The 16,789-nt window shown below is 45.4% G+C and overlaps 2 protein-coding genes across 2 annotated transcripts in view; both read right to left on the bottom strand.

Moving 5' to 3' along the window:
* The window catches only part of man1b1a (mannosidase, alpha, class 1B, member 1a), a 37,241-nt gene that overhangs the window by 5,099 nt on the left and 15,353 nt on the right, over nt 1-16,789 (bottom strand). Inside the window, exons 3-7 of the mRNA XM_072453236.1 lie at nt 9,254-9,395; nt 7,608-7,822; nt 6,699-6,826; nt 1,851-1,963; nt 48-236 (exon numbers count right to left, since the gene is read on the bottom strand). Of these exons, the coding sequence (XP_072309337.1) occupies nt 48-236; nt 1,851-1,963; nt 6,699-6,826; nt 7,608-7,822; nt 9,254-9,395 (787 nt within the window). The remainder of the gene's footprint in view (nt 1-47; nt 237-1,850; nt 1,964-6,698; nt 6,827-7,607; nt 7,823-9,253; nt 9,396-16,789) is intronic.
* On the bottom strand, nt 12,803-14,185 carry LOC140367531 (coiled-coil domain-containing protein 63-like). Its single transcript, XM_072454051.1, has one exon. It carries the CDS (start codon nt 14,181-14,183, stop codon nt 12,828-12,830), a length of 1,356 nt encoding a protein of 451 aa, XP_072310152.1. The 5' UTR covers nt 14,184-14,185; the 3' UTR covers nt 12,803-12,827.

Here is a 16,789-nt window from a genome sequence, read left to right as displayed (position 1 = left end):
CACCACTAATACAGCTTAAATGCTTTATACACAGTTTCAATGCAAACCTTCAGTGAGTCCCAAGATCCACATGGTGTCCAGCGCGTCGATGAGGGTCAGGCCCAGTCCAAACCACTCTGCGTGAGACTTGGACACCGGCTTGAGCTCGTCGTGGCCCCAGGCGTGCTCTCTGTAGCCCCTCCAGGCGTGTCTGAAGGCCTCTCGCACTGCTTCTTGCTGCTCCGCACTCGAGGGCACTGTGGTCGGGAACATGATACGACAATAACGTTTATCTAACAAAAACGAAACTGGGAAAAACCTAAAAAAGTTAATGTTATGTCATTTTAAGGTACAAAGTAAAAAGTATTTAAGGGCAATACAAACTAATGATATCGCTGCACTTTTGTGTTTAATTTAACAGCCCATTAACTTCAACCAAGACCTTTAAACATCACACTTTACATAGATTACAAACATAATCTGATTACAGTTACGAGAGATTGATTTGATAGATAATTTTACATGCAAGATTATAATACAAAAAAGTATGATATATTGTGCCAGGAAATATTACAAAAACTATAATATTTTAACTATTTAATGCTACTGAAACAATCATCTTAAAGCAGAAGAGTCCAGAAAACCCTTCTTAAAAAAAACACACAAAAAAACCTGCTACTAAATACCAGAATGAAATACTTAATAGTTAGTTAAGGATCATGATGAGTTACTTATTCAACGATCTATAGCTCAAATACTAAAATAAAAATGTCCCCACTGGTGCAAAACAAACCGTGAATACTGAGCTCCAAAAATACTGTTTTAGATTGTTCCAGCCCACTGACAGACCTGTTCCTCTCATTTTCCTCTTTTCGTTGTGTTCAGGAAACATAGCTTTTGTATTGCCGGGATTTCAAAAGACTAATTAATTTGAAAATTTCACCCACTTCCCCTTTTCCTTTTATTGTTCCATTACAGCAAAAACCCAATGGTTTAAAAAGTGACTGCTCCAACTGTGCGCTATTGTTGTGGTTGTATCAGGACATTCATTGTTTAAAAAAAGAAAGAAAATAAAAATGTAATGCAACAACAATGTTTGAAAATATAATAAGAAAAGCTCTGTTTTGGATTGTAGAGACTTGACCTTTTGTTACTGGGTGTTTGTAGTTTCTTTCATAATAATTCAGGTGTTGTGCTGTCCCGTGGTCAAGTGGCACAACACAATAGCCAGGCTCCAAGTGCAGCCGCCCGCAGTGTCGTGAATTTGAATTCAGACTCTAACATCCTCCCTTCTCTCTCATCCCCCATTTCACACCGCCCTTTCCTGTCTAATAAAACCTACAGGCCACAAAATCTTAAATAAATAAATCAGGTGTCAAACAAGGTATGGATAAATAATCTAGTAATGTATATTTTCTGCAGCACAATATTTGACACGTTTGCTGTATACGCTATAATACTCTTTGACACAATAACTTCAGCTCTTAATGTATTAACAATCTATGTCAAAAACAAATTTAACAGCGACAAAACCAAGACTTAATCAAGGCTAATTTTGACTGAAAAAAGGTAAATCGTGAAAACAAATCAGCCTTTTTCATCATTTCCAATTTAAAAACAGTAAAAGATGGCAAACCTTGGCGTGCGATATATTTACCGTAGTTTGTTGAGAAATTAATAATTGCGTCAGCCAATACCAATGTAATCTGCCATTTTCTCCCTTATCCAATTTCTAACTGGGAAAGTCAACACGGGGTCTAAAAGGGAGGACAGCAGTAGATAAAAACTACACTCCCGGGAATTCAACCTGGGACCTTATTGTTGAGGCTTATAACTGAGAGAATTATTTGTAATATTCTTTGAGCTCTGACCTGGCAGAGCGTTCGTGTTCGTGGGGACGTCTGCGGGGGGCGGGCCTTCGCGCTGATTGGCCGATGGGAGAAGGTCCGTGCCCTGTTCGGCTTCAATCATGGCCCCTCTCCAGCTGCAACGGACAGACCACAAAAACATTTTTTTACAATCAGTTCTATGAGTGAACACGTTTACAGGCATGTCAGGAAAACGAAAGTTACTTATGTAACTATGGTTCTATGAATCCCGGATGACCGCCAGAGGGCGGTGCTGAAGCACTGACTGTTCCCTTTGCACATTCGCAGTTCGAGTAGTAATACCAAATGAGTCACAACTGTGACCCTGGATGTCGCCCGGAAGTAATATATTCCCCCGTCATCCATCGCTCCGTTCTCAGAATCTTTTCGCAAAACCTCAAGGATTCGGGGTGACAGAGCGCCTCTGGCGGTCATCCGGGATTCATAGAACCGTAGTTACATACGTAACTTTCGTTCTATTTCATCCCTACTGACCGCAAGAGAGCGGTGCTGAAGCATTGAATGACATAATACCAGCTATGTCACGAGGCATCACAAGCACATACCTCACTGAGAAGAACTCGGGGATTCCTGGAGAACCACACCACGCGGATGTGCAGCGGCCACATTGACGTTGTAGAACCTGGCAAAAGTGCCCGGCGCAGCCCAAGATGCAGCCTCGCATATAGTTTCCAACGGAACACCCTTCACAGCGGCCCAGGAGACGCCTCTGGTGGACTGAGCCCTCACAACAGGCGGTGGGGGGAGTTCTGCCACACTGTAAGTATGGCCAATCACATCGACGACCCAATGTGAAAAACGCTGTCTGGATACTGGACAGCCCTTCTTAGCATTACCGTAGCATACGAACAGCTGGTCTGAACGCCATATACCTGCAGTTGCCGCAATGTAGACCTGCAATGCCCTCACTGGGCACAAGGAGCCTGTCCCTGCCTTCTCCAACTGGAGGAGCATACCGAGCCAAAGTCAAAGGCCGGTTGCAATGAGCGCGGGACAACACTTTTGGCAGAAACGTGGGGTTTGGCCATAATGTGACACTAGAGTCATCAGGGCTCCATCTGAGACATGTGGGACTGACCAAAAGGGCAAGTAACTCGCTAACTCTTTTCGCAGAGACAATGGTCAACAAGAATGCGGTCTTCCAAGAAAGCCATTTAGTGTCTGCCTGTGCCAAGGGTTCAAACGGAGGTTGACACAGGGAATCTAAAACCACTGACAAGTCCCAAATTGGAGCGTGTGGCGCAACCGAGGGCCACAACCTACGAGCTCCACGTAGAAAAAGTGAAACCAACTTATGCCTTACAGTACAGTGGTTGACCAAACCATGATCAGATAATGGCAGCAACATATACTTTCAGGGTCGACGGGGACCGGTCATCTTCAAGGAGAGATTGGAGAAACTCCAGGATAAGAGGCACCAAACAGGACACCAGGTCCTCACTGTGGGCAGAACACCACTGGGAAAACAATTTCCACCTGTTCTGTTCTGACGAGTAGAGGCAGCTCTGGCATTCATAAGCGTTTGTTTAACCGCATCGGCGAGGCCAGTTAGCTGTGGCTCGGACCCGCCAACGGCCAAACCCACAGCAGGAGGCATTGACGATTCGGATGCCAAATCTGACCCCTCAACTGAGACAGTAGATCTCCCAGAGAGAACAGACGAGGTGCAGCCCATCTCAACAGATTGCGAGACACCTTGAGGAGCCGAGCCAATCTGACACCTCCCTGATGGTTGATGTGACAAACTGTAGAGGTGTTGTACGACCGAACCAGAATATGTTTCCCTTTCAGGTGTGGCAGAAAATGCCTGATGTGGTCCGAGCGATCCCTCTGAGACCACATCTCTTGAACCATCCTGTGGTGTAGGAGTCAGTGGTAACCACCTCCCTGTGACAAACCACCAAGGCCATGGGGACCCCCTTCGCCAAGTACTGCCTGTCCCTCCATGGAGCCAATGCACGCAAGCACTGCCACGTCACCTGAAACATTCGTCTTCTGTGCCGTGTGGCGTCCAGGTGGACACTGTTCAGCCACCGTTGCAGAGGAGGCAATGACAGGAGACCGGGGGCCACAATACTTGTGACAGAGGTCAGCTTCCCCACAAGTGGAAGAAACTCGATGAAAGGGTGCCAGGTCCAAAATGAGAGACCATATTTTGAATGTCGTCCAGGCGACGAATTGATGGACGGTCCTTCATTGACACAGAGTCTAAATCTATTCCCAGAAATGTGGCCTTCTGGGATGGGACCAGGTTGCTCTTCCCCATATTTACTCTGAAGCCCAACTGGGTCACATGCGCCAGCAGGCGAGCCGTATCCCGGATGACTTGCGCTCGGGATGGAGCACAAATCAGCCAGTTGTCCAGATATGGTAGGGCTTTCTGTCTGTTGGCCTGCAATGGCACAAGGGCTGCTTTCAAACATCGTGTGAACACTCTCAGGGAAAAAGATAGTTCGAATGGGAGCACCCGGAATTGCCAATGGCTGCTTAGATAGGCAAACCTGAGAAATTGCCGATATGGAAGTAGGCATCATTTACATACGTGAACCACTCCCCATCCGTGAGTGACTGAAGAACCTCTCCTGTGGTGGGCATGTGGAATGGCAACACCCCTGAGTACCCCGAGATCTAAAATGGGACGAAATCCGCCTGTCTTTTTGGGCACGAGGAAATACGTGGAATAGTAGCCTCCGGGTTGCAACAGAGGATCTACTGCTTCGTTGGCACTCTTGGCCAGGAGGGCAGACAGCTCCTGGGTCAATGCTTGAGCTTTTGCCGTGTCGCTGATCATAGTCATCTTGACCCAGCCTTACATATGTGGCCGGCGTCGAAATTGCAGTCGATACCTATGAGTCGACGTGGCAACCACCCATGGATCCAACGCATGAGCAGGCCAGTAGCTGAGCTGCTGACGGGAAAAATATCCGCCGGCCGGCCTGAATGTTTCAATTTAGTGCCCTAGGGGCCCTGGGGTGAGGGGCGGCAGCCGAAGGTCTTGGCGGGTGTCCCGGTTGGTGTGGGGCGCCGCGAAATCCCCCGTCGGGACCATCTGGGGGGTAGCGCACCCCACCAGACCAACTCCGTGAAGGTGGCTGAAAACTGGGGCCAGCAGTCTGGCGTCTCTCGGACCGAGGGGAGGGCCCAGCTCTGTTGAGGCCAGATAGTTGCTGCCTGGTCTGTCGAGCGAGAGCAGTCCGTTCCAATGCTTCCATGGCAGCGGAGCCAAACAACTCTCCGGGCTGCACGGGCACAAGGGTCCTACAGCACGCCTCAGTGAGGGGAGACAGAGCGAGCCAAATCTGCCGACGGGCTTGAACAAGGAAAGACATTGCTCTGCCAAGTTACCTCGTCATAAGCACAAAAGCCTGTAGGGCTGTGTGACAAAACTTATTTGAAGCAGGATCAGCGGCATCACCCCCTTGAAGGGAGGAAGAAAGCGCCAGCATCACCTGAAGCCAGTGAATTGCCTAAGCGACCAGCCCGCGCACCAGAATTATACGTCTTGGTTCAGTCACAGAGGACATCTAACGTCCTGGCGCAAGGCTTCCTCAGGGGAGACAATGAGAGACGCAATAGCAGGTTCGACCGCAGGCATGTGATCCAGACCGGCTGCCGATGGATTATGCATAGCGGCCAAAACCCGTCCGTCTGATGAGAGCCTCAAAAAAGCGCTTGGATCTTTCCAGCAGGCATGAATCTCTTTAAGATACGGCAGCACGACAAAAGGCATAGGAGCACGTCCTCGCCTGAATAAAGCACTGGCAGAGCCGGGCTGCTCAGGCTGCCGAATCTCCACCTGAAGAAGCCCCAGGGCTTTACGCAGGACATCCTGCATTGGGCTATCGCCTGGATCGGTAAGAAAATCTGGCCTCAGAAGCAAGGGAATCCACGCGATGAGCCTGCAAAATGGACTTCATTGCTTCTAATTCAGCAGATAACTGTTCCACTCTGGATATAAGGCCTCGATCTGACTTGGTCTTCTTTTTAGCAGGACAGCCAGTGCCTGCGGGCTCAGAAAGGCACTTTGAGCGTCTGGGAGGGGCGGTCGGCCCGAGGGCGGGAGGTCAGCGTCAACCGTCAAGGCCAACTCTGCCACCCTTGATACTCTAACCTGTGGCATATAACTGCAGTTCATGCATGGGTCATCCGAAAGCGCCTCCCTCAGGGGGTCAGAGCCAACTTAAATTTACACAACCAAACAACCGCTAACACCGTTACCAATAGTACAGCCTGTCGAAGACGGCAAAACGTACCTGAAATGATGGGAGAGGGTGCGCGAACGCAGCCTTCACCAATCAGGAAAATGCTAAACAAAATGCCTAACACCGTTAGCTCAATAGCACAGCTGTGATCAGAAAACAGCTGTGATCAGAAACGTAACGTGACTGTGGGAGAGGGTGCGCAAACGCGGCCTTCACCAACCAGAAAAAACACAAAAACACATACCGTTAGCAATACCACAGACACAATCAGAAAACGTAATGTGACCGTGGGAGAGGATGCGTGTACCCCTGACTTCACCAACAATCCACAGAAAACGTAAACACAGTTAGTTTGTTTTGTTCTGCTTGGTTTAAGTGAAAGTAAAAACTACAGGAACTTCAGTGTGTTTATTTTCACTGTCTCTCTGCTATCTTTTTTGACCTGCTTTTTTTAAGTGCACTCGTGAGTTCTCTGTGCACAGTGAGTAATACTCCACGCTTTACTGTATTACGTAATTTTGTAGTATGTGAAAGCCCAAGGCAGAGGTGCCCAAGAGAGTAAGGCTTAATAGTGCCAAATATACAACCTTTAACCTGAGCATATTAAATCTTAAAGTGCCTAACACACCTGACAATCTTCTTGTCCGTGTTGTCCTCCTGGGCTTCCTCCACCTCTTCGTGCTTCTCTCCTCCTGCAGTATCTGAGGAGTTCAGCTCTTTCTGAAGGCTCAGGGGGCCTTTCTTTGGGGTCTTTTCCTGCAAACACACAGCTACAACGTTAAAGGACAGACACAAACCGACGAGGCAATGACAAACCTATGAAGATTGAATGTTTGTGTAAGCCCAAGTATAAAGTATAAAGTGTAAACCTTGTCTACACGTGGGGTTCCCAAACCTTTCAGGACGGGACACCTAAAATAACTAAGCAACCGACTTTGGACTCCCGTTGTAAAATGAACGAAGAAGGAACGTCCTGATAATAGGCATGTCAGTTTCACTTGAAACTGACATGCCATTATTTTCCCCCGGTGGGCAGGGCTTACTCAGAGTAGAATAAATATCTGAGTTCTCAGACTTGATCGGCAAATTGAGAATTACTCTTGGATTGTAGTAAACAGGTAATCAGCAGATTCCATTCTTTGGGCACATCACGTTGGCAGAGACGTGCCGCAGATGCAGCATATATTAACGACTTAGCTCGCTGCCACACTGACGCAATGTCTCTGTATTTAGGTCGCCATAAGGCATTCATACTGATGTACTTGTTAGTAATGCTGACCTTTTAAAAACTCATTCCGAAATGTTTAGTTTTGTTTGTTATTTGACAAATCTTCAAATTGACATTGACCTTTTAGACTGCGTCTTATGAAAAAGGCAAGTTAAACAGATGAAAATGTACCTCCTTAGAAAAGGTTTCGAGTTCAAATTTGTTTTAGATGCAGCTAGAGGTGGGAAATATATCTAAACTCAGATAACATCCTGAACAGTGCTTTGAAATTTGAATATCAAGTATATTGTTTACAGTAAAAAATGCTACCTTCAGAGGGAGTTGGGAGAGGAAGGGTAAGTTGGGCCCTCGTGGAGCTGCGATGGCCCCTGGACCCTCAGCGGGCCCCGGGTGTGGCTCAGGCGCTGGGTGGGGTTGCAGAGGGGGCCCTGGCTCCTGGAGGCCTGGGACAGGTCGGACCCCTGGAGGAGGAGGAGGGTCCAGAGCTCTGTGACTCATGTCCAGCCAAATGGTGTCAGAGGGGCCTGGAAAGAGCAGAGGAGGTTCAAAATATACAGAAATGTTACAGTCGTATGGACTTACGGACTATAAAGGATCAATAAAGTATCTCACTACCTACCCATCTACCCAGGTGTCCATCTACAAAAAATCTGTACAAAAAATAAATTGATTTGATCTACCCTCTACTCATCTACCCATCCACCCATCTACCCATCTATCTACACATCTACCCATTTACCCGTCCACTTATCCACCATCCATCCACCTACTCATCTATCCATCTACCCTCTACCCATCCACCCATCTACACATCCACCCATCTATTCATCTATCATCGACCCATCAACCCATCCACCAATCTATCCAACTACCCTCTACTCATGTACCCATCCACCCAACTACCCTGTACTCATGTACACATCCACCCATCTACCCTACCAACCATCTATCCATCTACTCATCCAACCATCTATCCTCTACATATCTACCCATCTGTCCAGCTACCCATCTACCCAGTGAAAGCTGCAAAACGTCTGCAGAGATACAGCTCAAAACACAGTGCTCTTTCACACAACAAAACTCGTCCCAGTTTAAAACATGGCGCTCTCTCCTCTATTGTGCTTTAGTTGCTGCAGGTCCGTGCGGGACAAGCTCCGAGTTACTTGATTTACTTGAGTAAACGTTGGTTCCAAAAAATGTACTTAAATGTAATTTAATTGAATTTAGTCACATTAAACTTTATTTTGTCTTTTAGAAGGTTTAACTTTGTAAAGTCACAAACTTGAGGAACAGTAACATGTCAGACCACGGGAAGGAAAGAAAATTAAAGATTTCCCCGTTGTACGGTCACAGTCTCAATAACCGTGAATAATTGTGAGTTTTTTTCCCCACAATATTCGTAACACTAAAATTGTATATCGTGACATCCCTAACCCGAACACATTTTTCTTGGTAAATAATATCTAAATCGTACCTGAATTATGCTTTTTAATCGGGCAGATTTCAGCAATTCACAAAAAAATGTGAAGTAATCTCAGATTTGTGATGTTGTGAGAAGTGGAAACAGGAAACTACTACAGGTTTATCATTGCGTTTTATAGACTATTTATGTAATGCAGTGGATGTAACATTTACATCCGATAGCGAAAAACAAACAAACAAGAAAAACATGCAGGGGTCCATCTCGAACCCAGCTCTCTTGCGTAGAAGGCTGAGCTAAACTTAAATGTGAAGCTGAATGGACTCAATAGTATCAACTCTGTGGTAATAAACGACTGTATTGCTAACTAACGTCATTAGAAACATGCTGTGCATCGATAAACAGGAAATAGCTGATCGTAACATGCTTTGCTGACTATGGGGGCTCAACATACAAGTTACCATCACTTCAAATTTTCGCGATTTATCCCGCGATCATGCCAGCGTTTGATGAGAAATGATGGTCTTGTCTTCACCTGAGTCTGCGGTTTCTCTTTTCCACTCTGTACCTGTCCAGTGGTGGGAGAGGCTGGGGTACGACAGCAGCCCGACGACCAGGAGCAGAGCCATGAGGCAGAAGATGAGGCTCCTCTGCAGACGCGACAGCTGCTTCCACTTCTGAAACATGAACAAAAAAAAATAAAAAATAAAAATCACATTTCTTTTTTACATGCAGATTTAAATGAGGGATATCGAAATAATCTGTCCGCCCGCGCAAATCAAAACACCAGCAAATCCAATAACGCTGCCTTTAAGATGGAAAATGAAATTATTAGCAAAATGCAGATGATCCCGGCTGATGGAATTAAATGATGCAATCCAAACTAGGACAGGCTCTTCTTACCGTGATAATTCATAATTTGCCTTTTTTTTTTGGGCCGTGGCTGCAGAACCGCGGCGCTGTCAAATGGCCCAGCAGTTTCAGGAACCGCGGCACTGCCATATAGCCTCATGGCTAACCCTAACCCTAACCCTAACATTAACCAGTCTAAAACGGCGCGGTCAAATAGCGCAGCAGTTTCAGGAGCCGCGGCACAAAATAACATGGCAGTTTCGGCCGCGCGCCGCGGCTCTGAAGTTTTTTTCAACTTCATTTGGTGCAAAAGAAGCTTTTGTTAACTCGGTATGTCAGAAATTAGAAGAAACATGAAGAAAAAAAAAAAGAGTAGATCAAAAACATTGTGAGTAATAAACCGCTTTACTATTTGTGCCATTTTGATTCAATACTGGTCAAAGTACACATAAAATAAGATATTGCTATTTTGGCCGTGGTTATTTTATTACTTGGTTTACGGATTTTTAAATGAAATATATTGAACAGGCGGACGAAATAAAAATATAATTTCAATTTCAAAATATTTTTTCTTCATAAAACATTAACATAATATTTCAGGAAAATATGGCGACAGGCAGGAAAAATATAAATGTCACCGAAGTCTCTGAGTACGAACAGAGGAGTTGACATTTCAACAGCATCCACTTTCGAGGAGTCCAGAGGCTTGCTGCCATCGGTGCTGCTGCAGGTGATTTCCATGACATTGCGGTCACATATTTTGGTGGGCAGGTGTCTGTTTAGCATATCTCCAACTGTATTATTATGAATGTGAGAGTGAATGGTTGTCTGTAATATCTATGTCTATGTGTTAACCCTGCGACGAGTTGGCCACTATCCAGGGTGTACCCCGCCTAAGGCCCAAAGTCACTGGGATAGGCTCCAGTCACCCGCGACCCCGAAAGAGAACAAGCGGTAGAAAATGGATGGATGGATGGATAGATAATAGTAGTAGTAGTAGTAGTAGTAGTAACAAAAGTAACTCTTATTTAGAATATTGCACAAATATGATTGACATTATGTCAGAGTATTGCACATAAATATGACAGTGTTATATATATATCAGTGTTATATATATATATATATATATATATATATATATATATATATATATACATATACATATACGTACGCATGTCAGGACACCCCTTTTTGGGATGGCTAACCAACAATTTACATTTTCTTGCTTTTTTTTCTTTCTTTTTTTCTGAGACTATGGCTATAATTTGTCCTCTCAAGACAGCTTTGGAAGCATCTCAAAGGATAGGCAGAGAAACGTCTCCTGTATAATTTTCCTCCAAATAAGTCTAATTGTTGTTGGACATTCTTTCCTTAAACAAAGGGTCATTAAGCAGGCTGGAATTGTACCATAGTGTTTTTTCATCTTTCCTCAAAATCTACATAAATGTAGATAGGACATGTTAATTTAGGTCTATTGTGCCGTTATCTGTTTCAGTGATTTTAGATCTCAGTATACTGGTTCATTTCCCTCCATATGTCAATCAATCCTATATTCTTCAATAAGATACGGAACTCATCTTTCCTCCAGTGCCTCCTGAGTTCGACACGTCTAATGGAGGCCGAATGCGAAGATTCCAATCGCCGCCACAAATTATATTCCCTCGGAGTGGTTCACAATCAGGTCTATGGCATAGAAAGTGATATCACTACCTGGTGGTGCATACACATTCAAGGATTTCTTTAATAACATAATTTAATTTGTTTTTTTATGTTCAGTGTCATTCAAATGTGTATCTTATATAATACACAATGTCTATTATTTTTTCCTTTTTGTTAAAATTTGTGTCCGTTTGATTGGGTTCAGTATGCCATTCACATTGACGGATGCTACTTGTAACACTTCCATTGGGTTGATTGCATTGATCGTACCATTGATAACTCTTGAATGTTTATAATCTCTCTAGTCGAAAACAACAAACACAAGAACCATAGGAACACAAAACCACTGAAAGGGTGAAAAAGAAAACAAAAGTGTTCATCCTGGAAACAGGCATCAAACCCAAAACCTGATAAAAAAAAAAAATACCTTAAAAGCGAGGGAAGTCCAGTCCTATTGAAGGGCCCCCTCAAAAAATTGGATTTCCAAAATCCCAAATTTCAATCCTCCACATTTGAACAACAATGAGCAAATTTATTTAATCAGAGTTTATGTACAAAAGCAGCCAGCCAACATAGAACATGAAGTCTGATGTTAAAAACAAATAAAACATGTCATCAGTATCTTCAAATTAAGATAAACTATATCACCATGTGACCACAACCCGAACTCACATAGCCCACGCTGGTGGCTCCATCTCTCGTACTCTTCGGTTCTGTGTTTTGAATCTTCCTGAGGAGAACCTCGGCATCTCCTGGTGTTCTGAGAATGTGTTTTTACCTTCAAAAGTCACCAGAAGATTACACAGGCGATGTGCTCTTTCGCTTATTATGGGGAGGGAGTTCAACTCCTGAGCCATTAAGGAGCTCAGGAATAATCAATCTCCAAAAAGCTTTGTGTATCCTTTCCTTCTTCTCCTTTTACGCCCACAAGCTCAGGTTAGGTTGACATGATCTAGACTCCAAATCCAGGAGCTTATTTTTCATATTGTTCTTGTTCTACTCTAGCCTCGTCGCCCTGGCCGCCCTGGCCGCCCTGGCCGCCTCCATCTTATTGTCTGCAGATCGTCCGCATTATTTGAAACATGCTGCTCTACTTTGTCCATGTGTGCTCCAGTTACTCCCCCTGCTTTCAGCTCAGTGGCTACTTCAGCATATACGGCCGGGCACATGGCAGCGATCACCTCCATCGCTCCACTTCCACCATGCTGTAATTTGCGTCTTATTTCGGTCATCTTGAGCAATAACAGGTGATTAGTTATATTCTCTCCCACTTCCGATGCAAAGAAGTTGTGAGAGTCTTTATCAGGAGCCCATTTGTTCAGCGGGGAGTCACCGCGATTCTCCGACCCCGATTTGCTAGGCATGTTAGCTTTGTTAGCTTCGTTAGCTTGCGATGCAGGCTGTTTTCCAATGGGGCCGTTTGTTTGTTTTGGTCCTGTAGTGTTACCAGACTTGTGTCTTCCTTGATTACACATCCCTCGTTCTTTCTCTTTGGGATTAGGTGTGTCAAGAGATTATTTTAAAGACAAGTTTTGCAGCAGAGGTGTGGGTACGTCAGCTCAAAGTTCCCTCCATAATTTCTAACTGGGAGAGGGTGTTCAAATACTTACTTTCCTAATTGTATGCAGAGTAAGCATCTCGTTGGTTTTTTGCTCAATCAGTCTCAAATAGGACATAATATTGTTGTCATTGATCTCTGCTGATGAGCCTAAACTTTCTTCTTTCACAGATTGGTCACACTTTGTTTTAACAAGATCCAGTGTTTTGCTAATGCCGTCTGCTTGGGTTTCATACTCTTCAGCTTGAGATAAAAGGTCCTTTGGTTGGTCGCTGATTTCCTTAATCAGCAAACCATGATTCTCCTCCTGCGCCAAACTCTTCATTTGGAATTGTTCCATCTCCTCGTTAATCTGATTGATCTGGTCCCTTAGAGCTTCAACTTCCTTATTTTGCTCATTTACAAAATTAAAAAGTGCAGAGTTCCCGTTCTCAAGGAACTTGGCCACCATCACTTCCAGGTTGTCTTCTCCAGTAGCTTGCTGAATCCTTTCAAACACTTCCTCCAGAGTTTCCAGTGACTCCTCCCCTAGAGAGTCAATCCTCCGCGTCTCCTTTACGTATGAAACTCGTTTGTGGTCTTCTTCGCTGGGCCGGTCAATGCACTTGGTGGTCATAAATGATTTGTAATTTTGATCGTGTAAAATCAGCCTCTCCATTTCCTTCAGTTCTACGTTGTATTGAGTCAAGACTTTATCCGTCTTCTCTTTCACCGCGGTCATCTTGGTCTGGGCCACTACTCTTGTGTCGTAAGCAGCTGTAGATTGGTTGATGACTTCCCCCATCTTTTTGCGAACTTCTTGAAGCTCCTTTTCCAGTCTTTTATACAGTTGTTGGAAGTGACCTCTTTCGATATGCAGAATTTGCTGCTCTTTGTTCAGCTGGCGGCACTTTGTCCCTTCTTCACTCAATCGAGCCGATGCTCTGTCCAGTGTATCCTCTAAAGTACGGATGGCTTTCTGAGTTTTTTGGGCCTCAGTCTTAAGTGTGTCTCCCAGGGTCACCTCTCTTCTCCTCAGCTCATTAAACTTCAATGTTAAATCAAATACCTCTTGTTCAAGGTGCTTCTGGCTGCCCCTCTCTTTATCCATGTCCTCTTTAATGAGCTGAATCTGGTCCAGAAAAGTGTTGTATTCCTTGGCCACCTTCGGGTTTGGCTGATTTCTTCTCAGGCTCTTAAACACTCCCAGTTCACATCGCAGCTCCTCCTGCTCCTTCTTCAGATTCTCTATTTCCTGATCTAGTTTGTGGTTCTGCTTGTGAGCTTGAACACTGTAAGCCTTGTGTTCTCGATCCATTATTCTGAACTGTCTCTGCAGCTTGGTCAATTCTGAGGCATCCACATCCATATCGCCGTCATCTTTCCGGGTACTGATGATGGATTTTCTTCGTGACATGTTTGCCTATGTAATGCTTCTTCTTCTTTTGTTACTTTTAATGGCGGTTGGAAGCCAACTGAAAAGGTGCATCCATTACATTATTGACTTTAGACTTTATTCTTTAGACTTCGGATTCTTAAGATTCCGACTTTAGATTCTTCTTCAATGGTGTTTTAATGGCGGCTGGTCAGCCACCTTTTTTTTCTTCTTCTTTGGTGTTTTATGGCGGTGGGTATCCAAGTTGTTGTTGTTTCTTTTAATTGTGGCTGGTAGACAACTGCAAAGGTGCATTTATCGCCATTTACTTCATTCTTTTGACTTTATTTCGAATTTAGACTTTAGTAAGCGGCTTAATTAGTGGTAAATTAAGAAACTTCTCCTTATTTGGTGCTTTATGGTGGCTAGTATCGAAGTGTTATATTACCGCCAGACTTTATTCCTCAGGCAGTTGGTATCCGGCCATAAAGGTGGCGGTAATGTGATGATGACATCATCATCAGAATGATGTTCATTCCAATGATGACATCATCATCAGAATGAGGTTCATTCTGATGATGATGTCATCATCATTCTAATGAATATGTCATCAAGCAACTACGACAGAGTCTGAGGACTACGACAAAGTCTGAGGAATAAAGTCTGGCGTGAACTTCTATAGGATACAATACACTCGGATGTCAACCGCCATAACTGTGAGGAGACCTTGCTCAACACCCGGTTTGGAGAGACGGGAGATGGCGGAGGAGAGTGGATCGGGGATGGAAGACGTTCTGGACGGCGTGGAGGAGCAGCCTTTTCTGCCTGCACGTGCCCGGAAACGTAAAAAGTCCCTTAGCTCGTCCGAGGGTTCTGGGAATGAGCAGCAGGATGAGGCTGAAGCTATTGATATCCGGGGTGAGAGCAGAGACTGTAAGGTGATCATAAAGCTTGCACAGGATAGTGCATCCTTTAAGGAGTGGAATTCAGTGGCATTGTCAAAGAGCCTAACTGTAGCTGTGGGAGTGATCAAGAGTGCGAGTGTCCTTAGAGATGGCTCACTGCTGGTCGTGTGCAAGGACGCGGCTCAGCAACGGAAGGCGATTGGAACTAAACGTCTGGGTGGAAAGGACATTCTTGTGTCTAATGCTGAAAGAAACACGGTCAGAGGAGTTATCGTAGGTGTCCCTACGCCGACGTCTGTGGATGAAGTTAAGGAGAATTTGACTGGAGTTACGGTGGTGGACGCTAGGCGTTTGAAGGTGACCCGGTTTGGGGTAAGATGTGACAGCTTGTCGGTAATGGTAACACTTGAAGGGAGGTGCCTGCCTAGTAAGGTGTTCATTGGGTACATGTGCTATAGCGTCAGGCCATATGTTCCGCCGCCCCTGCGTTGCTTTAAGTGCCAGCGCTTTGGGCATATTGCAGCGGTCTGTAGAGGGAGGCAAAGATGTGGTAAATGTGCAGGAGATCATGAGTATGGGAAGTGTGTAACTGGGGAAGAACATAGCTCTGCCTACGGGGGATGCAGGTTTAGCAAAAGAGCTGCTGAGGTGCAGAAAATAAAGGTCTCTCAAGGTATATCCTATGCAGATGCAGTCAAGAAAGTTTCAAGTAACGAGTTTAGAGTAAATGCAGAGAGAGGAGACAGCGCTGCTCCCAGCCAGGGCGAAATGAGAAAGGCCAGCGTGGCTCCCAAGAAGTGTGAAGGTTTCAAGAGTGGAGGTCCCAGGTGTGCAGGTTCCAGAATTAATGAGAATGCCCTGGTTGTGGATAGAGAGGATTTTGTACTTTTTATGGTGGATGTTGTAAACTGTGCTGCTCAGACTCAGGGCGGAGCTGAAGGGATCAGGATCATTGCTGGAGCTGCGGGGAGATTCCTTGGAACAGGGGAGCTTGATTGGGCAGATGTGGAAAACGGGCTAGGGGCGCTGGATGGGAGTCGGAGTGATGGGGGTCTGCTTGTGGGGAGTCGGGGTGATCGGAGTGACGAGATGGGGGTGGGGGTGGTCTCCTGTCCTCGCCCAGTCTCGTGGACGCGCGGCTGCCAAGCGGCGACATCAGTGGAAATATTAAGGCCTACAGAGTGAAGCCTGAAGAATGGGGCTGTGCGGTGGAGGCGCCGAGCGTCAAAGAGGGAGAGGAAGATGAAGAAGAGTCTCCCTGGAATAAAGCCGGTTGTTGTTGTTGTTGTGGTTGTTGTTGTTTTATGGCGGTTGGCATCCAAGTGTTGCATTACCGCCAGACTTTATTCCTCAGACTTTGTCGTAGTCCTCAGACTCTGTCGTAGTCCGTAAAAGTACTCCTTCCATTGCTTTGGTGTTACAAAGCCCATGAGGTCATGATATGTCTTTGTGACCGGCTTTATTCCAGGGAGACTCTTCTTCATCTTCCTCTCCTTCCCTGACGCTCGGTGCCTCCACCGCACAGCTTCATTCTTCAGGCCTCACTCTATAGGCTTCAATATGTCCACTGATGTCGCCGCTTGGCAGCCGCGCGTCCACGAGACTGGGCGAGGACAGGAGACCACCCCCACCCCCATCTCCGTTGTTGTTGTTGTTGTTTTATGGCGGTTGGCATCCAAGTGTTGCATTACCGCCAGACTTTATTCCTCAGACTTTGTCGTAGTCCTCAGACTCTGTCGTAGT

The sequence above is a fragment of the Eucyclogobius newberryi genome, unplaced genomic scaffold (assembly GCF_026437365.1).
Source record: "Eucyclogobius newberryi isolate DKJ021-1_F unplaced genomic scaffold, fEucNew1.0.hap1 SCAF_2, whole genome shotgun sequence".
Taxonomy (NCBI): Eukaryota; Metazoa; Chordata; class Actinopteri; order Gobiiformes; family Gobiidae; genus Eucyclogobius; species Eucyclogobius newberryi.
The sequence above is the reverse complement of the archived record's forward strand: the minus strand, read 5'-3'. Positions and strand labels throughout refer to the sequence as shown.